At 47.5% G+C, this 27,356-nt stretch overlaps 1 protein-coding gene and 6 non-coding genes across 7 annotated transcripts in view; 6 read left to right on the plus strand and 1 right to left on the minus strand.

Moving 5' to 3' along the window:
* The window catches only part of LOC135819483 (N-acylethanolamine-hydrolyzing acid amidase-like), a 35,110-nt gene that overhangs the window by 4,078 nt on the left and 3,676 nt on the right, over positions 1-27,356 (plus strand). Inside the window, exons 3-10 of the mRNA XM_065332701.1 lie at positions 4,109-4,178; positions 4,927-5,053; positions 6,205-6,295; positions 12,993-13,072; positions 14,335-14,442; positions 15,319-15,386; positions 24,478-24,540; positions 25,566-25,661. Of these exons, the coding sequence (XP_065188773.1) occupies positions 4,109-4,178; positions 4,927-5,053; positions 6,205-6,295; positions 12,993-13,072; positions 14,335-14,442; positions 15,319-15,386; positions 24,478-24,540; positions 25,566-25,661 (703 nt within the window). The remainder of the gene's footprint in view (positions 1-4,108; positions 4,179-4,926; positions 5,054-6,204; positions 6,296-12,992; positions 13,073-14,334; positions 14,443-15,318; positions 15,387-24,477; positions 24,541-25,565; positions 25,662-27,356) is intronic.
* Trnag-gcc (transfer RNA glycine (anticodon GCC)) lies at positions 90-160 on the plus strand. Its single transcript has one exon. It is a non-coding gene; the product is annotated as a tRNA-Gly (tRNA).
* On the plus strand, positions 2,123-2,193 carry Trnag-gcc (transfer RNA glycine (anticodon GCC)). Its single transcript has one exon. It is a non-coding gene; the product is annotated as a tRNA-Gly (tRNA).
* Positions 3,793-3,863, plus strand: Trnag-gcc (transfer RNA glycine (anticodon GCC)). Its single transcript has one exon. It is a non-coding gene; the product is annotated as a tRNA-Gly (tRNA).
* On the plus strand, positions 12,851-12,922 carry Trnae-cuc (transfer RNA glutamic acid (anticodon CUC)). The gene has a single exon. It is a non-coding gene; the product is annotated as a tRNA-Glu (tRNA).
* Trnag-gcc (transfer RNA glycine (anticodon GCC)) lies at positions 20,154-20,224 on the plus strand. The gene has a single exon. It is a non-coding gene; the product is annotated as a tRNA-Gly (tRNA).
* Positions 23,845-23,915, minus strand: Trnag-gcc (transfer RNA glycine (anticodon GCC)). The gene has a single exon. It is a non-coding gene; the product is annotated as a tRNA-Gly (tRNA).

The raw sequence follows: 27,356 nt of genomic DNA on the forward strand, positions 1-27,356 counted from the left end.
CAATCGAAGAGTTCCAGCAGATTTCGTTCTCGCAGGCACACTCCGGTCTCCTTCAGAAGGAGCTACTGGGCTCAGCTATCTCCATCCAAGCATTGGTGGTTCAGTGGTAGAATCCTCGCCTGCCACGCGGGGGGCCCGGGTTCGATTCCCGGCCAATGCATCTTTTTTATTTTTTTATTTTTAAATTTACAATAGACCCCCGTTTGCTCAACAGCAGCGAGTGCTGTAGTGGTAGAGTAGAGCCAGAAGTGAACAGCCCCCAAGAAGAACGTGCAACTCTACATAAGGTTGCTAGGTGTTTGCTGACGGCGAAAGCTGTACGTGCCCAGCATTTTCTAGTGAGCGATATGGCGCAGAAAAGACAAAGCATTCCCTGGCAGTTTACTTTGTGTGTGTGCTGTTTCTGAGTTTTGGCCTGTGTTCGGTTGACGCGGGGGTTCATAATACCGTATTTTCCGGCATATCAGCCGCACTTAAAAAAAACACCAGCAATTCACCCAAAAAAGCCGTTACGGCGTATACGTGTACTATGATGGCCAAACGAGAGAGCTTGGAAGCTCAGGGCCCTACGCTATGCTTTTTGCCTTGATGGCCTAGACAAAAAAAGCATAGGGATGATAAGTTTCTACTTTTTGTTTTTAGACATAACCTGGGATTCGAACCCGCGCTATCGCCCCCCCCCCCCCGATACACTTCGCATACATACTAATTCTTCCAAGTTGTTTCACGTTATGATCTTGTACATGTATTTGAATTCCCTGTTTGAATATGCATTGTGGCCATCCGTCTTTGAATGTACGGTACGGTACGGGACAGGTACGGGACAGGTACGGTACAGGTACGATCGAGGGTAATACGACACCGTCTACCGCCTTGATGACGGCAAAAAAAGAAAAGAGATGTTATAAATTTTTCAATTCTCCTATTTTTTTTAGGCATTTACCTGGGATTCGAACCCGCACTATCGCCCTACATGCATTCCCCATACACTTCGCATTTATTCTTCCAAGTTGCTTCACGTTATGATCTTGCGTTTGAAAGCCCTATTTGAATATTGCGGTCAGCTGTATGTGGCCAGCTGTGTTTGATGGTACGGTACGGTACGGGACACATACGGGATAGCGCCAGGCGTGACACAAACAAACAAACACACAAACAAACACCAAATTAAAGCTGTGTGGACCCTGGCTAGCGCCAGACGTTACTGAAGTAACGTCTTCTGCATAGCTACGGGAATGAATAAAACATATTTCTTGACAAAAAAATCTGGGTGCGGCTTATGCTCTGGAAAATGCAGTACCTGTCTTCACACATCTGACCAAGAGTAATAATTATGCTCCCAAGAGTGTGTAGCTCTGCATATGACATCTCTGACGACAAAAAGCTCTCGTCACCTGTTCGAAGTACGTTTCATACGACGTGCAACGTGAGCCAGCGTGCATGCGTTCCTGATATCCGCCATGATCGTGCCGTGCCGATGATTCGCATAAGCTGAGTGGGTTTTTTGTCAGGGAGTGCCATTTTACTACTCTTCTGCTCTCTAAGACTACGACTGTACAATGTGATCACTACACCACTTGATGTGAGTTTTCGCCGTCAGCAGGCCCCATGACAACGGTATCCAGAGTTTCCACACTCTTAAGCTTATTTGTTCACGATCTTACCTGTTTGAAACCTCACTCCAACACTCCAACAACGTTCTCTTCACTGCGGATAAATTCAATTTATAGAGAGATTCTGCACAACGAAAATTCGAACGAAGTTTCGCGACAGGCCTTGCAAAAATGTGTACGAAATTTCGCACAAACTTTGTGTTCTGCACATTTTCGTAGTTTGCACGCGCCAAGTGCACGTACAACGTGACCCGATCTCCCGAAACTTCCTACGAAAGTTCATTTCGCGTTCCCTGCAAGTTTCGCGTCCAAAGTTGCGAAAGTTTATGCAAAGTTTCTCACTTCGTGACGTAGAGCGAAAGTTCGTACATATTTTCGTTTTGCAGAACCTCTCTTATGTTCCGCCAAATTGTCGGGCCTGGTTCATGATCACGGTGAACATGTTGTCAATCCATTCGGACAACTCTTGGTCTATCTCACAATGCTTGGGATCAGGAAAGAGCATGAAAGCATTGGTGGTTCAGTGGTAGAATCCTCGCCTGCCACGCGGGGGGCCCGGGTTCGATTCCCGGCCAATGCATTTTTCTTGGTTTTGATCAAGAATGAAGAGTGAGGAGGCTTCGCACTTACACGACAATGTACGGCCAGTTGCCCGCTTTCTATCTCGTATTTCTTTACATTTTGTTTGTAGGGGTGCCTTTCCGTTTTGGTGCTTTTGCACGATCAGAGCTGGTCCGACCTGGTCTCCGTTTGTATGGTTTTCATGCATAGTCTCTCTATACATGTATAGCACTGTCAGCATGCATCATTAGACTGCAGTCATTGTCTTCTGGTTCAGTATGTGTAGCAGTGATCTAGCCAAAACAGCCGGCAGAATGCCGGCTGGGAGGGCGAATTTTGGCCGGCTGCAGTCACTCCCATGTAGGCTGTAGTGCCCCATATCCTAGGCGTAGGTATGTACAGTACAGTACGTAGCACTGGCTACTCAGGCTCAGTGCTAGCTCTTCACTCAAGCTCAAATGCACTTGAGTATGCACTTGAGTACGTCAGTAAAATGTAACAGGTTGGGTCATGGTTCGCTGCTTCTGGTGGTGTACATGGCTGTGGCTAGGCTGGGTCTTGTCAGATGACCAATGTACACTACATGCAGACATGACGTTGGTGAACACAAGATCCATGCTCATGTAGCTGTTTGCTTCCTTTTTCATATAATTTTTGTTAATTTACCTATAATCACATTCACGTTCACAACTGCCTGATGAATGCCCATAATTGGACGAAGCAAAAGGAGATGCAAGCTGCAATGAAAGATTTGTAGTGGTGTGTGTGTGTCTGTGTGGATCCGTGACTGATGGCGGGGGTCTGGGGGCGCAGCCCCCAGAACGATGCATTTTAACTAGAACGTTGGCCGGCTGGCATAAAATCCTGGCTAGACCTCTGTGTAGCATGCGTAAAAAGCACAAAGCGATTGCTGTAAAGCGAGAAACATTCGCTAGAGATTAAATTTCGCTGTTTTCCCGACCATCACCCATTCGCAAATATAAGTCGCCGCAAACTGCTCTGTGCATTGATTGCAGACAGTAACAGATCCAACAGAAGAGATAAAATCCAAAAGTTTCTCATCGTGAACCAGCCCAATTCATGAAAACGCTAAATTTGTGCGCTGGCGGCTGCGAAAGTTTATCACTTTACGGTACTAGTACATGCTTGTAGATTCAATGCAAGGCTCGCAAAATGCTCTATGTCATTTTTTTGTAGAATTCGCAACTGTGTACAGCATAGGTAGGTTTAATAGAGGTGATTTTTACGTCCAAACATTGATGGTTGGCGAATGGTTGGCAGCTCTGATGTTCGCATGCATTGTGTTTAGAGATTTGTGTTCCCAACCATTGATAACCCTGCAGTGGCTCAATTACTTTGATAAATACTCGGTCAGCTCGGTTTTAGTGAGAAATGTTACAATTCAACCCCAAGTGCGCAAGGTTGGGGGAATTTGCAGTTTATAACGTAAAGTGAGTACGCCTTCTATTCAATATTTTTCTCACAAAGATGTGGGCCATGACCTTGCCTTGCTATTGGGAGTGAAGGACTGACTCTCTGATCCAAGAAAGCAAAAACAAAAAAAACATTCATTTGGGTGTCTCCTTGACAATGCTTGAGGCTGGCAAACAGCATGAGGGCATTGGTGGTTCAGTGGTAGAATCCTCGCCTGCCACGCGGGGGGCCCGGGTTCGATTCCCGGCCAATGCATCTTTTTTCTCCTTTTTTCACACACACACCAAGCGAACATTCATCGCCAACTCGAGACACATTGCGCACAGCGAGCAGCCAAACACAACACACCAAGCAAGCACTGGCGATGAATGTTCGCTGCTTGTGTGCAATGTCTCTTGTATACAATGTGTGTTGAGTTGGTGATGAATGTTCGCTCGTTGGTCAACACCCTCTGTGCTTTTCTGTTCTGCTGCGCGTTGCAATGCTTGTGTTGTGTGCAGCGCTGGCCAAGACGTGGAATATCTCTGTTGGCTATGTCGTTGCTGCCAATCTCATCTATGACTTCACGGCGTAAGTTGTAGTTGTTGGTCTCGTACCTATGCTTGATATAGAGGTTCTGCGATTACATCATCGCTTGAGGTGTTTATTGTATGGTGTGACATCGCCACCTCAGGTCTCCCACTCTATCATACAAAGCTTTGGAAATTTTATTTTTTCATTGCTATCAGGTTCGGCCTCATTTTCTCTGTGCAGCTCTTATGAGTCCACAGAGGACGAAACAGCATGCAGTCCGCAGATTGAGTATCATACAAAGCATGCACATATATGGTGATGTCATTCACGCAGTGACTATAGCGGTGGATACTTTGCCTGTAGCCGTGGCCTTGTGGCGATCTTAGTGACTCAAGCGTCCAGTCCAGCGAGTCTTAGGGACGAAGCACACTCTGCCTTGCTCCCTGCACACAGCTTTCCCACAGCTGAATGTGTTGATATGTACCAGTCTTAGGGGTGACGCACACTCTGCCTTGTTCCCTGCACACAGCTTTCCCTCAGCTGATTGTGTGGACACCAGTCTTAGGCTGATGTTACACAATGACTTGATCACCAAATATTTACTGTATGCAATACTGGCCGAGATGTCCGGGCCCTCCGGGTTTTTGCTCAGATAAATGTCCATGTGTTTGTTAGTAGCTACTGAATTGTACGTGGTGCAACATTGATTCATTGATTGTATGTCGATCATTTTAATTATGTCACTGGTCTTGTTACACACACGTGCACGTGCACACACACACGCACACACACACACACTGTACAGGGCGTGCACAAGCATTGTGATGCAAGCCGAGAACGGAACCATCCTGCACGGTCGCAATCTGGACTACAGTTTCGGCGGCGTGTTGCGCAACGTCACCTACATCGGTGACTTCCAGCGAGGAGGAAAGGTGAGTGTCCATCCCGTATTGCTGTGTACTGTAGAACATGTTATTTCGGTGTAACTTAAATTTTGGTATTTTCGATAGAGAAACCAGGCGCCTAGATCTAGATTACACCTAAATGGCACTGGAGTATGCAGTGTAGGTGCAGGGAATGCTGATCACCTAATTCTTCATTACACCTGAAACCTGGCAGGTCCCTGGCACCGAAATTTTGATGCACCTAAAATTACATGTTGTACAGTATTTAGCGTATCTTCATCTCTTGTCTTATTGTTTTAATGGTTGGTGTCACATGCTCCACAGTGTGTTAACCAGTAATAGCAAGAGCACATAACCCCCCAGAGTGTGCAACGCCTGATCCAGCTCTGCATAGGGTCTTGGTTGAGCGTAGTTGGATCTTCTGATGTCGTGCGTACATTACACGCCCGCGCAAGGCCGGCCTCGAGGCAGGGCACCGTTGTTTTTGATCCGAGAGTACCCGCGACTCCCCGGGCTCTCCTCACATGTGTACGGTATTATGACGCAAAGATGCGATTACGCTCGACCAAGGCCCTATGCAGAGCTGGATCAGGCGTTGCACACTCTGGGGGGGGTATGTACTCTTGGTGGTAGCCACCAGACTATTGCATGCAAGAACGCTTGAAGCAGGTGACCCGAGAGTCCAACGATATCTATCATGACGCATGAGCAATGAATTATGCCCCCTCCCCCCCCCCACACACACACCTGGTACCCGTAACGTTTTGTGAGTATCAGATATTGCGGATTGGAAGCTCTGAATCCGCCTGTACGTGTCGGCATCGTAGGCGTCACATCCTGAGCTTGACCAAGCCAATCATTCGTGCCTACAAATGTAGCGATTTGGGTACTCGAGTGCTCTGGCTGGCCACTGACTTTATTTTATATTTTTATATATATTTTTTTATTCCAAGCAATACATGGCTGGGGTAGCCAATGACCACTTTGCGTGGCGATTGCAGGGTTTTTATAGCCAACCACGACTTCTTTGTCGTCATGCGTTTCTGCTTGTTTGTGTGTATGTGTTTGTTGTTCTCTGTTATTGACTGCATGATGATAGACTGCATACAAGCTAACTACACACACTTGTTTGTGTGTGTGTGTGTGTGTTTGTTTGTGTGTACATGTGTGCATGACAGACTGCGTACAAGCTAACTACGTATGGCGGCTACTTTGGTGCACTCAGTGGCATGCGTCCCGGTGGTTTTACCGTCACTGTTGATGAGAGAGGTGAGATATAGCTGCTTGCCCCTAAAATGCCTCCGCTTTTTATTTATTTTATTTTTATTTTTTACTAGCAAACACAGCCCTACTAATAATCAGGGGAAGAGTACAAGTGTAAACTGCTGGTATGTTAGCAGGTTACAACATAATCAAGAAGTACCACTCACCAAACTACTGGCTCACAATATAACATCTAGATTATTTTAGTTCCTGGACAAGAACAACCCAAACTGAAAAACATTCTCTTCTCTCTCGAAGTTCCCTCTCTCGCGCGCAGGCGCAAAAAGACAACCAAAGAAAAAGAGAAAAAAAAAGAGAATATGACAGGATTAGAACCCGCGTGGGCATAATACCAAAAAGCGTGTAATCCGGATATGTACCAATCTCTCTAAACAACCGTTATAAAACACAGTGAATAAACAGCATAAATAAACATGTCATACATGTTACACCTCCCCCTCCATTGAAGAGGCCATGCAGACATGGCCGTCAAGATTATGACAACCAGAGACAACAAGAGAACACATAAATAACAGCAAATAAAAGTTAAGTGGAATGCTCTCAATATCCAACGAGCATACCTTAGAGCATGCATAGTCAATCAGCTGTCAGAGCATGAATATTATGCCATCAAATACGTTCTAAGACATGCATGTGGCAAAGTATTATTCTGCAAAATACAGTGCTTATTAGATTGAGTAAAATTCTATCCTGGTCTTAGCAACACATGCATATGTGTGTGTGTGTGAATATGGGTACTAGCGCGCATGAGTACCAACATGTTAAGTCAGTCCATAAAACTATTTACATAACACCACCACATAAATGCCAACGGCAGACTTGCATGAATTTTCATCGATGATGACCACCTGGTCGTGCAGGTCCAGGCACATGGTCTCTGTTTCGGAGGTTGTACCGGTGAATAGCTGGGATTGCGGCTGGCAGAGCAGCAGGCTGAGCTACCGGATATTGTTCATGATATTCAACTTCTGGCCCATAATTCTGGTGGTCTAGCTGTGCTGGTGCTTCACGATCATCATCACCACCCTCATCATTTGGTTCTACTGGCTGTGTAGCTTCGACATCAAGTGCTTTCCGATGCTTCAAACGATCCACGTGAACGGTCTGCAGCTTGCCACTACTTGTATCATAGATCCGGTAGACTACATCATCAATCTGCTGTACAATACTGAAGGGACCTTTCCACGGACGATGAAATTTCTTTGTCAACCCAGGCTTGATGACAAGATCATGAAGGTACACAGTATCACCAACTGCATAGCGAGGGGTTGTCGCCGACTGGTCGTAGAAGGTCTTCTGACGTTTCTGTGCAGCCGCACCAGCTGCCCTAGCATGTTGGTGTGCCATCTGCAAAGCTGACTTTAGCTTGGGTACAAAGGCCGTTGCGGTCATTCGTTGCTCACTAGGCTGCTGAAACATCGAATCTACTGGAAGTCTCAGTTCTCGACCAAACATGAGCATTGCTGGGGACTCTCTTGTCGACGAGTGGACACTTGACCGATATGCTAATAGACACCGTTGAAGATGCTCATCCCAATTGCGTTGGTGACTATCAACATGGGCAGACAACATTGCTTCCAGAGTTCTGTTCATTCGTTCAACAAGGCCATCAGATTGGGGTCTGTAAGATGTAGTACGAGTCTTACGAATGTCCAGGAGCTGACACATCTTCTGGAAGAGATCTGACTCAAACTGAGCTCCGCGATCAGAATGTAGGTTATAGGGCATTCCATAGCGACAAAAGAACCCATCAACCAATACAGTAGCAATGCTAGACGTCTGCGTGTTGGCAACTGGAAATGCTTCTGTCCACTTCGTGAAGTAGTCACAGATGACTACTATGTACCGATTTCCACGGTAGGACTCTGGAAGCGGACCCATTATGGCGATCGCCACTCTTTCTAGCGGGAAGGAGGGCTGCTCTTGTACCAACGGGGCATGTTGCTTCGGTGCAGGGGTCTTTCGGCTCTCGCATACGGGACATGAATTGCAGAAGTCAGACACAGAAGCTGTCATAAATGGCCATTAGTAGCGCTTGCGTAACTTGTCAAGCGTACGCTCAATGCCCAGATGGCCACCAGAAACATCAGCATGCACAGCTTTCAATATGATCGGCTTCAACGAAGCAGGTACAACAAGCTGCATGATAGGTTCCTTGTTGTCAGGATAATACATACGATAGAGGACATTATTAATCAGCTTCAAACGTTTCCACTGACCCCACAGGCGAAGTACACCAACACTTACTCCATGTAAAGCTGAATCACTGCGGGTTGGACGATCAAGTAATGCTTGTTGCCAGCCAATGACAATAGAAATATCTGGATCAGCTTCTTGGGCTTGACGTAAACCATCCAGTGAAAGAAACTTGCACCACTGAGGACCATCAGCTGAGTTATCCACAGCTGCTGCATTGACCGGACTTGCTTCAGTACTGTTGCTCACGGTTGTCGGCGGTTGAGAGGATTCGACATCATCTGCTATTCGAGACAGAGCATCGGCATTGGTGTGGGATTTGCCTGGCCGGTGTTCTATGACATAATCGAACGGTGCTAATCGCTCAATCCATCGAGCCAATATGCCATCGGTTTCACGGAACGAATGCAACCACAGAAGAGCTTTGTGGTCAGTGCGCAGACGGAATTGTGCTCCGAGTAAGTAATGCTTGAATTGTGACGTGAAGGTGACCACTGCTAACAATTCCTTACGCGTACTTCCTTGGTTTCTCTGAGATTTAGATAGGCCCTTGCTAGCATAGGCAACCACACATTCATTGCCATCGTCATCCAGTTGAGATAACACAGCGCCCATGGCAACATTGGACGCATCCGTGTCTAATGTAAACGGTCGAGTGGGATCCGGGTACGCCAATACAGGAGCCGTTGCTAATTTGGACACGAGTAGATTGAATGCATCATCACACTCTTGATTCCACTCAAATACTGCATGTTTCTCAGATAAACGATTGAGCGGTGCTGCGATGCCTGAGAAATGGGGTACAAACCGACGGTAGTATGATGCGAAGCCAATGAAACTACGGACATCCGTTACAGATGTTGGTGTCGGCCACTCACGCACTGCTGAAACCTTGGCAGGGTCGGGCATCATCCCATCACTGGAAAACCGAAATCCCAGGTAGGTGACTGTGGCTTGCAGCAGGTGACATTTAGTCGGTTTGATCTTCAGATTAGCATTGCGCAGCCGAGCGAATACTAACTCTAGGCGTTCCAGGTGCTCTTCAAACGTTGTCGAGAAGACAATAATGTCGTCAAGATACACTAGGCAGACTCTTCCAAGAAGATCACTGAGTACGGTATTCATGAGCCTCTGGAAAGTGGCGGGCGCGTTACAAAGACCAAACGGCATGCGGTTCCAGTGAAACAAGCCGAATGGCGTGACAAATGCTGACTTACTCTTGGCGGCGTTGTCCAACTCTACTTGCCAGTAGCCAGATGATAGATCAATGGTAGAGAAGTATTTCGCACCTGACATGGCATCAATCGCATCGTCTACACGCGGAATGGGAAATGCATCTTTCCTCGTGATGCCGTTGAGGCGACGGTAGTCAACACATAAGCGAATTGACTTGTCCGGCTTCCGCACTATCACGATTGGGGCTGCCCACGGGCTGTTGGAGGGCGCGATGATATCATGGTGAAGCAGGTGTTCAATGTGTTCCTTTACTTCCTGTTTCTGGTGTATAGGAACACGCCTTGGGCCTTGCTTCAATGGTGCTTCAGATGTCGTGTTGATTTGATGTTGATCCGCAGCAGATAGGCCTAAATCAAACTTGCTTGTGGAAATTACGTCAGCATTATTATCGAGCAATGACTGCAAAGAAGAATGGTGTGACGGACTAACATTGTCAAAGTTGAATAGTTGATGCGGAGCAGTAGAAGCATTTACCTGACCACAAATAGCCTCGGGTGCCTTAGCGTCCGGTTGTGGTTCCTCTTCAATGTCGATGTCGGTGTCAAACGTGCCAAGGACTGTACCCTTTCGGAGCGTCTTCGGCTGTGGCGAAAAATTCTGCAGCCGGATTGGTACTTGTCCTTCGCTGTCAGGTATAGCAACAACACCTGCCATGGCGACTGTGTAGCGGTGGAGAAAAACATCTCCTGGCTGCACCCAGCCTACATCTGACGTTGTGATAGACGTGACCGGAACAGAGGCCGGGACTATTACCTGCGCATAGCCTGGTATGGTGATGGATTCCTGCAACGACACTCGATATACTTGATGATTCTTCGCTGACTTCGTTTGTAGTGACACTTGTTTGCCACCAGCAACAACACATTGACGTGCGAAGTCAATTGTACACCCGTTAAGCTTGAGGAAGTCAATCCCCAGGAGAACAGCAGGTGCGATGTCAGCTACAATCATCTGGTGTCCTGTCATAAGACCACCAAGCGTCACTGGTAACAAATCTCACCCTGCACGGATAGGGGTTGATCATCCACAGACTTAAGCACAACAGAACCAGGTGTCAGCGGTGACCGATGTCGTTCAGGGAGGGAGTGGAAAAACCTTGTGCTGAGGATGGTGACAGCACTACCGGTGTCGACCAACATACACACCGATTTCCCCGCAATAGTGCCGTTAACATAGCTCGTTCCGTCAACCTCTGCTGCCATACACGACTCAGGAAGTATGACGTGACTTGTAGGCCCGGGCGTGGAGAGCTCTGGCTGAGGGTCGGCGGCTACCCTAGCTGTGGACTGACCCATGTCCACAGCTATTGTCGGTTTCCCTGGTTGCCTTGGCTGTTGTTGCCTCTGGATTCGTCATGACGCATGTCGCGATGTGGACAAGCATAAGACAAATGTCGCACACTCTCACAAATATAACAGCGACGAACAGATGGCCCAGTTTGTTGGTGCGGAGGTTGGGGATGTGCTGCAGTGGCCTCCAACGCATCCAGTCGCTTCATAATAGCACCCAGCGTATCCGTCAGTCGTGAAGTCACCGCGCAGACCTGTGGCAGAGACTCAGCAGTAGATTGTACGGCTTCAGTGGCATGAACCGCACTAATCTGCAGAGCTGCCTGCAGTGCTGCATCCAAATCCATGGGGCTCAGCTTTCGAACTTCCAGGCGGACTTCTCTGGAATCGATGCCGACAATGAACTGGTCTTTAGCCAAGACAGTTTGGATGTCACGGTGCAGCTCGGGATACGCTCGCTGGGCTAGCTTCCTTATGGCTTCACAAAACTCTGACAGACTCTCAGTCTGCTTCTGCTTACGGCACTTCAGCTCCGCTCGGAATACTTCCACGTTCTGCGCCGCACCGAACCGTTGGTCCATCAGTCTGGCTAGTTGGTTCAGAGGCCCAAACCTCATGCCAGCATCGAGGCTTTGGTAGTAGGTGAGGGCATCATCAGCAAGATAGAGGCCCAAATAAACACTCTGGTCTTGCAGGTTCCAATGGTTTATTCTAGCCACAGCTTGGAACTGCTGATACCATGATGGCCAGTCACTGGTACGATCGCCCCTAAATTTCTGAGGGGTAGCTACTGGTCTAACTGCATGCTGACCCAACCCAGCAGGAGGTGCAGCAACAGGACCACCAGCTGGAGGTGGTGGTGGTGGTGGTGGAGGCTGTTGTTGGCCAGCTGCTCCACGATTCTGACGCTGAGCCATTATGACTACTCAAAACTGAACATGAAAAAAATTTCTTACAAAATACTACAGGTCCAAATCCCGCTGCCACCAAGTGTAAACTGCTGGTATGTTAGCAGGTTACAACATAATCAAGAAGTACCACTCACCAAACTACTGGCTCACAATATAACATTTAGATTATTTTAGTTCCTGGACAAGAACAACCCAAACTGAAAAACATTCTCTTCTCTCTCGAAGTTCCCTCTCTCGCGCGCAGGCGCAAAAAGACAACCAAAGAAAAAGAGAAAAAAAAGAGAATATGACAGGATTAGAACCCGCGTGGGCATAATACCAAAAAGCATGTAATCCGGATATGTACCAATCTCTCTAAACAACCGTTATAAAACACAGTGAATAAACAGCATAAATAAACATGTCATACATGTTACACAACTGAAATGACACTGGACAACAAGACAAAGGGGAGTAGGGGCGATGTGCCGATGTGGTTGGCGAGGCTCATCCGACCGGAGGTCTCGCTGCTTATAGCCTATTCACACTACGGCCAACTGTGATCACTTTTCTACAATTCAGACCTATTTGATCCGCGATTGTGCATAACATTTTGAAACATGACTGCATCACCATGGAAATTCAAGTTCACACGTGATTTTGGCCGTAGTCTGAATCGCCCATAACCCCCCAGCTGTGCACCCTTGCTGTTCCATGCTAGAATCTTGAGTGATGGTACTGTACTGTCGGCCGCCAAAGAGCTGGGGGGGTCAGCCTCGTAGCCTAGGCCGCTCTTATTTCATGTATTACGATCTATGCACAGTTGAGTCACTGTGTATACATTGGTATGCTGTGTCTGGTCGTTCTTCGGCGCCCGGCTGTACTGTGGAAGGATTGTGTACGTTGCTTTGTGTTGTTGGAAATGTGTCTCCCATATGGTCTAGTGGTTAGGATTCGGCGCTCTCACCGCCGCGGCCCGGGTTCGATTCCCGGTGTGGGAACATTCCTTTTTTTTTAAATTCTTCTGCGCACACATGTGTGTGTGTACATGTGTGTCTGTGTGTTTCACAGACCAAGGCGCAGTATGGGAGAACATTGCAATGGCGTTGTTTGATCGAAAGTCTGATCCACTCGGCTTCTTTGTGCGTGAGGTGAGTAGAGTATTATATTTGTGCATGTGGCCATGTGCGCATGTAGACTGTATCTTGCACAAGTCCAGAATTCCAGAGCACTTGCCAGTGGACCAGTCTGTCTTGTTGATCTTCTACTTCTGTGTTGATGGTCATAGCTGACCAAGTTTGGTTGTGCCACGCTGTGAAAACTTGAACGTGTTGTTTCTGTGGGTGTGGGCGTGTGCGTCTGTGTGTGGGTTGATGTGAGAGAGTGTGTGTGTGTGTGCGTGCATGTGCGTCTGTGTGGGTGGGTGTATGTGTGCGTGCACGTGTGTGTCTCCCCTCCCTCTCTCTCTCTCTTTCTGTACTTCTGAGGTCAGTGTACCGTCAGTGTACTTTCATCATAGCCTAGGAGCTGTGGCATCATTCATGATCCACAGCAAGAAGGCAACAATGCCTGTACCTATGGTGAATTTAAACGAGAGAGCTTGGAAGCTCAGGGCCCTACGCTATGCTTTTTTGCCTTGATGACCTAGACAAAAAAGCATAGGGATGTTATCAATTCTTATAAGTTTCTACTTTTTGTTTTTAGACATAACCTGGGATTCGAACCCGCACTATCGCCCTGCATGCATCCCCCGATACACTTCGCATACATACTAATTCTTCCAAGTTGCTTCACGTTATGATCTTGTATTTGAATGCCCTATTTGAATACCAGTATGCATTGTGGCCAGCCGTCTTTGAATGTACGGTATGGTACAGGATAGGTACGGGACAGGTACGGGCCAGGTACGGTCGAGGGTAATACGACACCGTCTACCGCCTTGATGACGGCAAAAAAAGAAAAGGGATGTTATAAATGTTTCAATTCTCCTATTTTTTAGGCATTTACCTGGGATTCGAACCCGCACTATCGCCCCACATGCATTCCCCCATACACTTCGCATTCATACTCATTCTTCCAAGTTGCTTCACGTTATGATCTTGCGTTTGAAAGCCCTATTTGAATATTGCGGCCAGCTGTATGTGGCCAGCTGTGTTTGATGGTACGGTACGGTACGGGACAGATACGGGATAGCGCCAGGCGTGACACAAACACACAAATAAACAAACAAACACCAAATTAAAGCTGTGTGGACCCTGGCTAGCGCCCTTCTGCATAGCTACGGGAATAAAGGTAACATAACAACATGTGTGCGTGTGTTTGCATATGTGTGTGTGTGCGCGTGTGCGTGTGTTATTATGTGTGCATGCGTGTGTGTGTACAACGTGGACATGCACGGTGGTATACTGTGCAGACCCTGGACACGGACGGCATTGATTTCGTCCAAGCTGTGGAGACGCTGTCCACCACACCGCTCATTGCACCAGTCTATCTGATTGTCGGAGGAGTCACACCAGGCCAGGTACTACACATGTACTAGTACAGGGGCGGAGGAGGATATTGTATGGTACGGTCAGCCATCTGAAGTACAATTTACCTGTGGGGAGTGGTGGCTGAGCCGAAATTTTTGGAAATTTAGAGTCCAGATCAGTGTATTTATTGGTTCACGGGGTACCTGGGGCAAAAGGTGGTACGGTCAATACCGTAGTGACCGCACCGTGTGCGACACCCCTGCAGTACAGTCGCGCTCGGTGAAATCCGGCCCAAAGTCCGAAAACTGGTGTCCTGAAAGAGTTCCGATTGCATCACTGTATTTGTACATGTGTACGTCCAGCCGCATTCGTACCACTTCCAGGGCATCAATGGCCGTGCAAGTTGAGGGCTCCAAATATGCACTCTGGGTCGGATTTCACCGAGCCCAACTGCACTGAGCATGTTGATGGCAAGACCGGGGCTCTGCCAGCCGATGATGGGTGTAGTCAGGAGCACTGTTTTCAACACAGTGCGTCCTCCACCTTGTACAGTAACACCCTCTCAACCAATCAACTTGTTAAAACAAGATTTTCATAAGTATCTACCAGTATGCGTCCTCTTACGTTTGAATTCCCCTTGTTGTATTCGGCCTTCGCACAAACTGGCCCCACTACTTGTAGTTGCTGTGAATTGTCTATGATTCGGAATGGCTGTGTTTGGTGCGTGGGTGGGTGTGGGTGTACGGGTGTGTGAGCGTGTGTCTGTGTGCGCGCTTGTATACGTGTGTGTGTGTGTGTGTGTGTGTGTGTGCGTGTGTGTGTGTGTGTGCGTGTGCGTGTGTGCGTGTGCGTGTGTGTGTGTGCACTTGCATGTGTTTGTGGGTGCACCTATATTGTACATGTATACCGATATCATCATTGTACAGGGTGCTGTAATAACACGTGATCAGCTGGGTGCCATCGATACCTATTACTTGGACGCCGACAAGGGACGGTAGGTACTGCCTAGAAACCTTGTGTGTAGCCTCTACACTTGCGAATATCCACCCTCGAACGTGCCTGAGAAAAAGCCGGTATTCACGAGTTGTCGTTTGAAATCTTTTGTTCTCACGCCGTTATTCGTGAGGTTGAAGATCTGCCGTAAAATGGCCGTCGTGTCTTAAGGCTGTGTCGTGATGAGCTATTATACCCGAGGTCAGTATTCGCGAGGTTGACTTTGAACAATTCACTCTGCACTTGAGCTCTCTCTCTCTCTCCATCTCTCTCTCTCTCTCTCTCTCTCTCTCTCTCTCTCTCTCTCTCTTTCTCTCTCTCTCTCTCTCTCTCTCTCTCTCTCTCTCTCTCTCTCTCTCATATGACGATCCATTGGGTTTGACCTCAAGCCAGCGGAAGCACTCCAGTACACGGCATGACACAGGTGAACATCATACATGTCCGAAATGTCACACCACCATCAAACAAGAACATAACCTTGCACGACATATGCGGACTAACAAATGCAAAACATTGGCTGCATCGCAGGCTGGAGCTGTGTCAGCAGTCTCTGCATCACCACCACACGAGACTCCAATGACTTTAGAGGCAAGTACACCAACCATTACACCATCAGACCGGGAAACAACATGTCCACACTGTTTGAGAAAACTCAAATGGAAACAAAACTTGCCACGACATCTACAGACCTGCCCGGTCTACAAATCACTTTCAACCACCTCAGCCAAAGCAGACGGCAGTAGCGGGGATGGTCGGACGACTTCCATGATTGATTCAATGCACTTCAGCCCATCTGTAGGTCAGACAATGACTCCTGGAGATGAATTGCGAACAATCCCGCACGAATCCACTCCCTGTCATAATGAGTCTTTACTTCATGTCCTGAATCAACGGGACATGGACAAGGTAGAAGTCCGGCAGTCCCTACTGCTACCGTCAGCCAAAAACACCAAGGCATGGCACACAATAAACGCTCAGTTGAAGATCCATCTCACTCAACATTTCCCAACCTCATACCTCAAAAACACTAACATCGAAGAGACTCTGGACAAACTAGAGACCTTCATTCACTGGTTTTTCGACCAGAAACCACCACCACCTCCACCAAAACACAAGAATGCAAATAAAAACCGTGCAGTGGAAAAACTCCGGGCTCACAGGCGTGATTTAAAGCGCCAATTTCGTAAGATCAAAAACCCGGACGAAGTACCTGCAGCGCTCAGAAATGAGTATTTTTCAATTGGAAAACAAATCAAGCGTCTTTTGAAACAACAAAAGATGTACGACGATCGATCCCGGAACAAGAGGGACCAGGATGCCTTTCTCAAGGACCCATATGCCTTCGGAAAGAAATTGTTTCAACCAACCAACCATGTCAAACCCACTTTCTCTGACACTACCTGCTTTGAGTACTTCCAACACACATATGCAGACCAGGATCGTGCCACTTCGTACGAATCCTGCCCCAGTGCAGGGAAGCCCCGGGATTGCACCCACCCAGTCGATGAGGGGACCCCTACATGGACTGAATTTCAGAATGTTTTGAAGAAGTGTCGCAACACCTCTGCACCGGGTCCTGACAAGATACCTTACATAGTTTGGAAGCTTTGTCCCTCCCTTCAATCCATTCTTTTCACCATCTTTGGGCGGGTTTGGGAGAGCAAGATCATTCCAAGGCAGTGGCAGGTAGCGTGTATCACACTCCTGGCCAAGGGGGAGGTGTCTGATGATCCTTCGAAATTCCGACCGATTGCTCTAGCAAACACGTCCGGGAAGATCTTTTTCACCTTAGTTGCAAAGCGCCTCTTGAAACATATGCTAGGCAATAAGTTCTTCGATGGTGACAACCAGAAAGGATTTATGCCTGCAAAGGCTGGGTGCTTAGAGCATACATCACTTTGTTATGAGGCGATGCGTGATGCAAAGACGGCAAAACGCCAAATTTGCATTGCGTGGATAGATTTGAAGAATGCATTTGGTTCAGTGCGCCACAATCTGATACAGTATGCTCTAACCCACTACAGCCTTCCTTTGCAATTCAGGAAATTAATTTTTTCCTACTACGACAGTCTTTGCGCTTTCGTCGTACAACCACACACTCCCACCTTTAATTACAACATTGGTGTTTTCCAGGGGTGCCCCTTGTCCCCGGTCCTTTTCAATATTTGTTTCCAGCTTCTGCTGGACTCACTTGCAGCCCCTGAATTAAGTTGCCTCTCCTATGATTTTAAATCTGCCCCTTTGCAAGTGTCCCAAACAGCTTTTGCTGATGACTTAGGCCTCTATAGCAAATCTAGTGCAGGTTGTCAAAAACTCATTGCGGTCACGGAGGACTTTCTCTCGTGGACCCAATGTATGCAGGCGGCGCCGCACAAATGCAAAAGCAGTGCAGCAAAGCTTGTAGATGGCCGGTACAAACCTTACGATCCCTGCCTGACGATGTCAGGGAGGAAGATCGCTTTCATTGACACTGCAGAGTTCAAGTTCCTGGGGCGAAGGCTGCATGCTGATTGCTCTGAGCAGACCCAGCGGGAAGACATCCGTCAACTCACTGTATCTCTCATGCAAAAAGTAGATGGCTCTTGGCTTCAAGACCACCACAAGCTATGGCTTTACCACCATCTTGTAGTGCCCAAGCTTTCTTGGTCTTTCCAGGTTCTTGAACTCACACAAGGTTTTGTACGTGAACTGCACTTTATGTGTTTACCATTTCTGAAGAAATGGTCAGGCCTACCTCGATGCGCAAACTCTGCCATTCTTTTTATTGGCAGTCGCAAACGCTTTGGCTTACGCCTCCACTACCTTCCTACGGTGTGGAAAAAGTGCCAGTCCATCAAATGGCACATTCTTCGATCGAGTGGGGACGCGCGCATGAGGGCGCTGTACACTCTGCGTCGGAGTAAGGATGCGAAGCTGACAAAGCGATATGCGGCGACAATAGAGCTGGAGTGTGCAGAGGCATCAGTAGGTTCAGGGACTCTCCGTCCACCGTCATCTTCAAGTCATCGTGCAGGGTTGGGTGCTCGTGCTCCGAAGCAGCATTCCAAACCCCCGAGGAAGGATCTCCTTCAAACATTTGAGGAGATCAACGCGCAGGAGCAGATTTTGAGGCTGAAGACTCTTCAGGTGCAAGGCAAGTGGTTGGAGTGGACATCGGTGATGTGGCAGGACCTGTCGTGGAAATCCCTTTTGTACGGTGGTACTGGTAAGGATTTGAAATTTCTTCTCGCATCAACCCTCGACGTGCTACCTTCTCCGACGAACCTACGCCGTTGGGGAAACACCGTAGTGGATCCGTACTGTAGTTTGTGCCGTGCCTGGGCCTGTACTACGCGCCACGTGCTTGGCGCTTGTCGCGTAGCGCTGGACCAGGGACGTTACACCTGGAGGCACGACAACGTACTCGGGGTCATCGTCAGGAACATGCGTGAGGAGATTCGAATTCGCACTGCTGCAAACACCGTACAAACCGAAAATTCAAATGAGCTTGACTTCATCTCGTTTTGCAAGGCGGGAGAGAAGCCAGTTCGCGTTCAGCCCAGACGGAAGTTGGTTACGACTGATCTCCTGTCAGCGGCCTCAGACTGGAAACTTCTTGTCGACTCAGTTAGTGCAAAGATTTCTTTCCCTAGCTGTGTTGCACTTACCACCCTAAGACCAGATATAGTTCTGTACTCTACGAGTCGTAGGATTGTATTCTGGATGGAGTTGACAGTTTGTGCTGAGGACAGATTCAGTGTCAGTAACTCGCGGAAGGACAGGCGGTATGCAGATCTGGCCGATCAATGCCGAGCAAACGGGTGGCAGGTCGTTTCTTTCTCGGTTGAGGTAGGTGTGCGTGGTTTCATCCCGGACTCTCTTCGGAGGGCTCTGAAAGCGCTTGGGTTTTCTAATCGAAGAATAAAATTTATTTGTAATTTGTGCAGTAAGACGTCTCTGCGAAGCAGCTACATCATCTGGTTGCGACGTCAACAAAAACACTGGTCGGAAGATCCACTTTTCTGAGGTACTGTATGTGGGGCTCCGTTTATTGAGGTGCGTTGAAATTTATTCTCTTTATCTTATTATTTCTTTTCTATAATTTCCCCATATGAGTTCCTATCAGTTGCTGTGAACACCTTGAGTGGAGAGCGCTTGCTCGAGCGTTGAACCGGGTTCTTAATCCACCATACCCAGTTCGCAAGGCTGGGCGGGGTTGTGAGCAGGCTTTCATTTCATCTTTTCTTATTATTTCTGCTTTTCATCTCATTACAAAAATTCTGCGCTTTTTCTCCATCTGCGCATAAAATCTAGACTGACAACCTGCTTGTTAAATCATGCACCTGCTTTCAGGCGTAAAAACCCTGTTGTAGAGGTCTCAGTCCTCATTTGTTAGACTTACCTGTCTTTATAAATGTAACTTACTCTCTCTCTCTCTCTCTCTCTCTCTCTCTCTCTCTCTCTCTCTCTCTCTCTCTCTCTCTCTCTCTCTCTCTCTCTCTCTCTCTCTCTCTCTCTCTCTCTCTCTCTCTCTCTCTCTCTCTCTCTCTCTCTCTCTCTCTCTCTCTCTCTCTCTCTCTCTCTCTCTCTCTCTCTCTCTCTCTCTCTCTCTCTCTCTCTCTCTCTCTCTCTCTCTCTCTCTCTCTCTCTCTCTCTCTCTCTCTCTCTCTCTCTCTCTCTCTCTCTCTCTCTCTCTCTCTCTCTCTCACCACACACTGGCACTGGCCGTGTGCCATAGCTCCAGAAAGTCAAGAACAACAGTCGAGGAAAATGTCTATCTCATACCCAAGCATTGGTGGTTCAGTGGTAGAATCCTCGCCTGCCACGCGGGGGGCCCGGGTTCGATTCCCGGCCAATGCATCTTTTTTCATCGTCTTTGCCCAAACCGGCTCGAATGAATGTTTTTGCTGCAGCCGTATTTTTATTGCCTGTCGCTTTCCTTGTGGAAAATCCCTTTTGTAATTAGTGGTGACGACTTTGGCTGTAGTACAAGGAAAGTTGGTTGCCCTCCACGCTGGAGCTTGCGCTTTTCCTGCTGACTCTAACTGTAACGGGACGCTCTCGGATTTCCTATCCAGAGCAAACTAAAGCTCATGTAACGTTGCACTCGGCAAGCCTGCGAGAAAGCACCCTCTCTGCTCAATACAGAGTAGTAGCTCAGGGTACTGGGAACATGTTGTTTTCGGTGGAACTTTAATTTCGGTGATTTCGGTAGAGAAACCAGGCACCTAAATTTAAATTACTCCTAAAAGGCACTAGAGTATGCACTGTATGTGACGGGAAAGCTGGTCACCTAATTCTAAATTACACCTGAAACCTGGCAGGTCCCTGGCATCGACATTTTAATGCACCTATATAAAAATGACATGTTTTACAGTATTCGCTCCACATCAGTAGAGCTTGAGTAAGTAAGTAAGTAAATTATCGTGTCCGTTCCCGAAGGGAACTCACGACGGCCGCTAACACCCGGTAAATCCTAGCGGCAGATGCAGCGCCTAACGGTGGGGGTGAGTGGATAAGTCTCACAACCACTGGCACAAGTGCCGAGAACGGCCCCATTAGCTGCATCTTGAGCTTGAGTAGGCTGGTGAAATACTGGGCATGTAGAAAGCATTGTGTTTGTATTGCTCTCCGGACCCACACCACACCGGGATATGGCCACACACTGAGACACTACGCTCAGTCCAGAGCAACACTCTCTCTCTCTCATCGTGAAATACAGACAGCAGTGTGAGTGAGTGTTATCTGTGGGTGTGGCGGTGTGCAAAACAAGCATCGAGGACCTTGAGTGGCATTCTTCGGCGTCTGTCAGTCAGATGTGAGGAAAGTCAATGGACAGCGAAAGCAAATGCTCCAATGATGAGAGCAGCAACTAACTTTTTATTACTGCTGTGCGAATAGTCACCATAAATAATTCATAAATGTTCTACAAGTACATGTACTACAAACCGGCCACAATCCGCCTTGCTAAATGTTCATGAATTCCCGAAAGCAGCTGGTTTTGAGCACAGCTGTTTGCAGAGCACCGGCTGTTGAAGTTTGATTTCACGATGGATTCTGAGTAGACTACGGCTGTGCCCGGTGAAATCCGACCCAAAGTGCATATTTGGCGCCCTCTGCTTTCACGGCCCTTGACACCCTGGAAGTGGTATGGATACGGATACGAGACTTCAAAGTCACTTGCGAAAGGGTAGTCGTAATATTATAACTACCCTGTTCATAGCAATCCTCCCCGACAAAAGTTGAATGCGGTTCACAGTATGGTGTTTTACGTCAACCATGACGGCTACAATGGCCGACCAGACCACAACGAAGTTGGGGCCAAAGAGAAAGTTCATTTCTTTCACCCGAAAATATATACAGAGGCCATTTTTTTTTACGAAAAATGATTTATATATACAAAATGCATGTACGAGGTCACTACATTACACCCCCACCAGAGATGAAGCCGAGAGCAGTTGCTGAAGAACGCCAAACGGAAAAAGATCTTGGAAAGGAAAGGAAAGAGTGAACGAAGCGTACAAAGCGGAAAGTCGGGAAACAAAAATACACTGTACAAAGAGAAAAAATACGCGCTGCATGTGGAATACCGTTGTATGACACGTGGACACAAGGTCCGAAACAAGGTAGAAAGATGCAGGAAAGGGAAAGAGGAAACATGCGTGACAGAGGTGGAAGAACGTGTCAGAGGCAGCCTAGAGAAAGAAAGTAGAGGAAAGAACAAGGGAAACGTACTGACAGAGGAGGACGGATCTCGATCTTGTCAGAGGCGGCTGCGGGCTGGGAGATTGTGGTTGTGGATCGGCGGATGGTGGATGGTGGGCCGGTGAGGTCGTGGGCTTTGGCGCCTGCTCAATCTGGGCCGCGGAGGTCGAAGGCGGGATGGGCCTGCTCCATGCCATCCATAAAGCACTTATAACTCCGACTCAGCGCAGTGTCAGGGGTCACCAATTATGGTGTTTTACGTCAACCATGACGGCTACAATGGCCAACCAGACCACAACGAAGTTGGGGCCAAAGAGAAAGTTTATTTATTTCACATGAAAATATATACAGAGGCCATTTTACGAAAAATGATTTATATATACACAAATGCATGTACGAGGTCACTGCAAAAGTCACGTCCATGGGCTGGACAAGACTAGTGCAGCCAGGGCCAATCACCACTGTTTTCCTGTTGCATTCTTGCGTGACAATTTTTTTCGACTCGTCGCTTATATGCGGACTATAATTGTCCACCTCTAGAACACCCTTGTCTTCAGTGGTTCCACCGTGGACTCGGTATACGTTCCTCAGCCACCGGTGGTAGAGTTCGCCAGTCATCCAGCCGTTGACGTTCCTCAGCCACCAGAGGTAGAGTTCGCCAGTCATCCAGTCATCCAGCCGTTGTTGCTGGCCATGAACATAACGTTGCCAGCGTCGGGCGCCTTCAGAGCCGTCTCGACTCGAGGACTAATAAGCTTGCCGTTGTGCTCGTTGAACATGATGAGCACCGGCAGCTTCCACCCAGCATCTGTTGCTGCTAGCGCAACGCTGAAGCCTTTCTTTGTCGCCTTTGTTGACACTATTCGGATGGTTCGGCTACCGATGACGTCGTTGGTTCGCTTCGGAACAATGTCGACGCGACCCATGGTCTGGTCCATGTTGACCACAGCAGCATCAAGTACGCCAAGGTCAACTATGGTGTTACGAAATTGTTGCAACACCGGGAGTTGCTGTGCTGGTAGCTGCTGAGCATCATTGGTTGCGCAACGCAAGGCAATGCTGGTTTGCTTTTTAAAACATCTGAGGCACGTACAGCTTGCCTTGAAATCAGGCTGATTCAAGAGGTTTGGTCCCGACAAGCGCAGCGCCTCCCGCTGCAAATCTGTATTGCCTATTGGACACCGTTCGTCCTGTAGCACGCTCATCGTGCAGGTCCGGTCCAGGACGGCAGCATCCAGCGCGGGGAATAGCGGCTGCCGATGCACACATATCTTCCTGTTCCTGCAACCTTTTTAGGGTGTAACGTCGGCCCCTAGTCGACGGCTACAATGGCCAACCGGACAACAAAGAAGTTGAGGCCGAAGAGAATGACTTTTTGCTTGCACATGCTTATTATGTAGTATGACGTAATGGTCTGGAGTCAGGCCGCTACACCTTCACCCTTCACCTTCCTCAACTGCTTCTCTATCCCTAACCACTTTCTCTCACTCGCTTGGGAGCCAGAGCAGAGTGCTTCGCTGTCAGTCTCGTACTCTTCCCATTAGCTGTGTACCAACCTAACTCTGATAACTTGAACTCAACAGTGAACGAACGAATAGCGGGTGCTATGACCAAACCAAAAAATTAACAACAAAATTTAATATTGAACAAGAAAGCACGAAAGCAAAATCAACACGCTGTAAGCACCCAAAGCAAAATTGCAAGAGAACAACAATAAAGAGTTTTCCCCATCAGAGATCCCGCAGGTCGACTGGGAAGATGGGGAGAAAAAAAGATGCATTAGCCGGGAATCGAACCCGGGCCCCCCGCGTGGCAGGCGAGGATTCTACCACTGAACCACCAATGCTTGGATGAAGATGTTACATTTTCCCTGTGCATCTGAATCTTCTTTTACTTTCCGTGGTGAATCGTTGGGCAAAATCGCAGTGCTGGCCGACTCTCCTTGCAAGCAACGTTTGCCAACGTGTAGCACTCTCTTGCTCTCTCTCTCTCTCTCTCCCTCCCTCTCCCTCTCTCTCTCTCTCTCTCTCTCTCTCTCTCTCTCTCTCCCTCCCTCCCTCTCCCTCCCTCTCTCTCTCTCTCTCTCTCTCTCTCTCTCTCTCTCTCTCTCTCTCTCTCTCTCTCTCTCTCTCTCTCTCTCTCTCCTTACACCTGCCGCTATGTACTCTGGCCAGCCGAAGACCTGGGAAACGTCTTCTTTTGATTTTGTATGGAGTTGAGTTGCTTGCCCACATACAAGGCATGTACACCGAATTGTGAAAAGACAGTGTTCCATGTGTGTGCGTGTGTGCGTGCGCGTGCGTGCATGCGTTTGTGTGTGTGTGTGTGTGTGTGTGTGTGTGTGTGTGTGTGTGTGTGTGTGTGTGTGTGTGTGTGTGTGCGTGTGGGTGTGGGTGTGTGCAATGCAGGTGGTATGTTCTGGAAACTAACTACGACCATTGGAAGCCTCCACCGAAGACAGACGACAGACGGTAAGTTGTTCTCCTGCTGCGTGCTCAGCTCACAGAGATTCATGGCGAATGTAATATGTCTGCGGAGAGAAAGACAGGGGCAGTCACCTATGCTCATAATATTAAAGACTCTTTTCCCCATAGGATGCACCCAGTGTGCTGACAGTGCTCAACACTGCGGAGGCAGAGCTGAACTTACTGTAAAACACGATATTTTCGGTGTAACTTTAATTTCGGTGATTTCGGTAGAGAAAACAAGCACCTAAATTTAGATTACGCCTAAACGGCACCAGAGTGTGCACTGTATGTGCGGGAATGCTGGTCACCTAATTTTAAATCACACCTGAAACCTGGCAGGTCCCTGACACCGAAATTTTACTACACCTAAAATTACATGTTTTACAGTAATTTATACACAGAACAACAAGGGCAAGGCTATAGCGCGTTTCAAAAGTCCAGACCTCTGGTTTCAAAAAGCCGTTAGGCTGGCATCTATACAACATGAAATCTGTGATCACGTTGTGCATAAAATTTCCGAAATTGGGCGTTTGTTATCCAATCGTTTAGAAATTTATATGAGAAAAATTGCGGGAGCTACTTGAGCAACATTCCGAGAAAAAATTCTCCAAAAGCTCAAACGAAATTTGCGGTTGCAGTTTGTGTTTACACTGTACTCCAGCAAATTGAAAAGCCCTTGGGAACGATGTCATTGGCTCATTGCATACAGTCTACTACATACTGTAGACCACCCAATATTCGCGTCACTAAATGTTTACGATTTCTCAGAACCAGCGAGTTGACGATGGCAAATTTTCACGGAACACTGTGGCAACACACATATACACCCACTGTTGAAGGTTGATTTCACGATTCTGTAATAATTATTATTCGCGTTATGCTCTTCTCGGCACAATTAGCGAACATTAATACGTCGCAAACATTAGGCAGCCTACTATAATCATATGTTTATTTGTATATTTTGCTATCTTCAGTGCTGTGTTGTGAAAAGAAAAAAAACCATGCCGGTTTCCTATTTTTCTGTTCAGTGACCCGGCAGAGAAGATTCTGAACGCTGCTGGACGGAGCCAGGTCGGTTATGCCTTGCTGCAGAAAGTCCTCAACACTCCGCCGATTCTTAACAGGTGAGTGACCTGGCTGGGATTGAACACACTCAACGGTGTGTGCGTGCGTGCGTGTGTGTGTGCGTGCGTGCGTGTGTGTGTGTGTATGTGTGCGTGCGTGTCACTGCAATTATCAAATATGACGGCTTCTATACAAGACTTTGCAGTACTAAGATGGCCCAAGACTAATGCAAACACCCACATGCCCACACCCACACATACCCTCATCAAGCCTGTCTTGCTGCTAGCAAAGTTTTTATTTTATTTTTCTCCCTATCGCTGCACGAACTGAAGGTACATGTATGTTTGCCGTGTTGCATACAAATTTGAATAAAGCTTGAGCCCAGCAACAGCACATGATTATCATGACTGTACGTGTACTCATCTAACCTGAACACTACTTTGAGATAGCAGGGCATTTATTGTTCAGAAAGTGGTGGACATCACGCAACTGCATTGTAAATAAGAGGGGGTTTGTCAACTGACAACCACTCTATTTAGTTGCTATTCACTCTTTGCGCATGCGCTGGATGAAATTTCTTTTATTAGTGATGTCGAAAAAATGATTGACGTTTCGGGCCAGTCACCGTTTTTTTAAACGAATAGGGCCGTCGAGGCAGCATGAATAGAGTGCTCAAGGCACAAATGTGCAGGGTAATCTGAACACACACCGGAGGCGAAGAGCTGATCAGCTGTCTTATAGCCATATGTGTCTTGTATTAGTTTTCTATTTGTGGATTCTCCACAGGCCCTTAGCCTAAATCGAAGGAGCCTCCGTTGGTAGACGTCGGCAGATAATGCTCGAAAATCACACGGATTATGCTTTTCAGTATGCTGGCAATATGCTCTGAAAATCACTACATTATGCTCAAATTATGCTTCATGACACTGTACTCTTTCATTTTTATAATGCCACTAAAATGTATACTATAATATAGTATACATTATAAGCAGAAATATTCGTCTGGAATATAATTTCGTCTTTTTCGTCCAAGGAGCTTTTGGACTAAATTAAGTGTAGGACGAATATCGATTTGTCCAGCTTTTCTATACACTCGTATGATCCATGGACGAAATTTTCAACCGGACGAACTCCTTTTCTTTGGAGTTACGAAATTATTGACCGACGAAATTTTCTGCCTCTACAGTAGAATGTGTACTCGGGATCAAATGTGGACTTCCGGAGAAAACTGCATGGAAGAAGATCTAGTCTCAGCTATGGAGAAGGAACCAGGACACAGCAATAAGCACTGCAACATCAATACAATCATAATTATGTACAGAAATAATAGAATAGAATGCAGAGTCACTGCAGTGACTTATGCATGACACTGCATTGACAACACGACTTCAGATATGCATTTGGGAGAATAATGTGCAAGAAATTTGAAAACAATAAGAGAAATACCAGTCGAACAGTGGCAGCTTTGGCTGCTGGAGAGACCACATCCTACATGCATGTGCTGATCACCAATTCAAAAGCCAGAGGAAGAAGCTGTGATTTGGAGTCAACACAACTGCAACAACTCTGCAACTACTTCAGAGCAGGGAGATGTGACCACGATTGAACTGGAGCATCAATGATGCCTCCAGTTGGTCACAAAGCAAGCGTGCCTGACGTGAACTGGTCGCAGCTTCACAAAGGGAGAATTTACGCTCTGCTGGAGCAGACGATGGCAGCCGCGCAAACACAATGCGGGCCGCAAGCTTCCATGC

Source organism: Sycon ciliatum, chromosome 6 (genome assembly GCF_964019385.1).
Source record: "Sycon ciliatum chromosome 6, ocSycCili1.1, whole genome shotgun sequence".
Taxonomy (NCBI): Eukaryota; Metazoa; Porifera; class Calcarea; order Leucosolenida; family Sycettidae; genus Sycon; species Sycon ciliatum.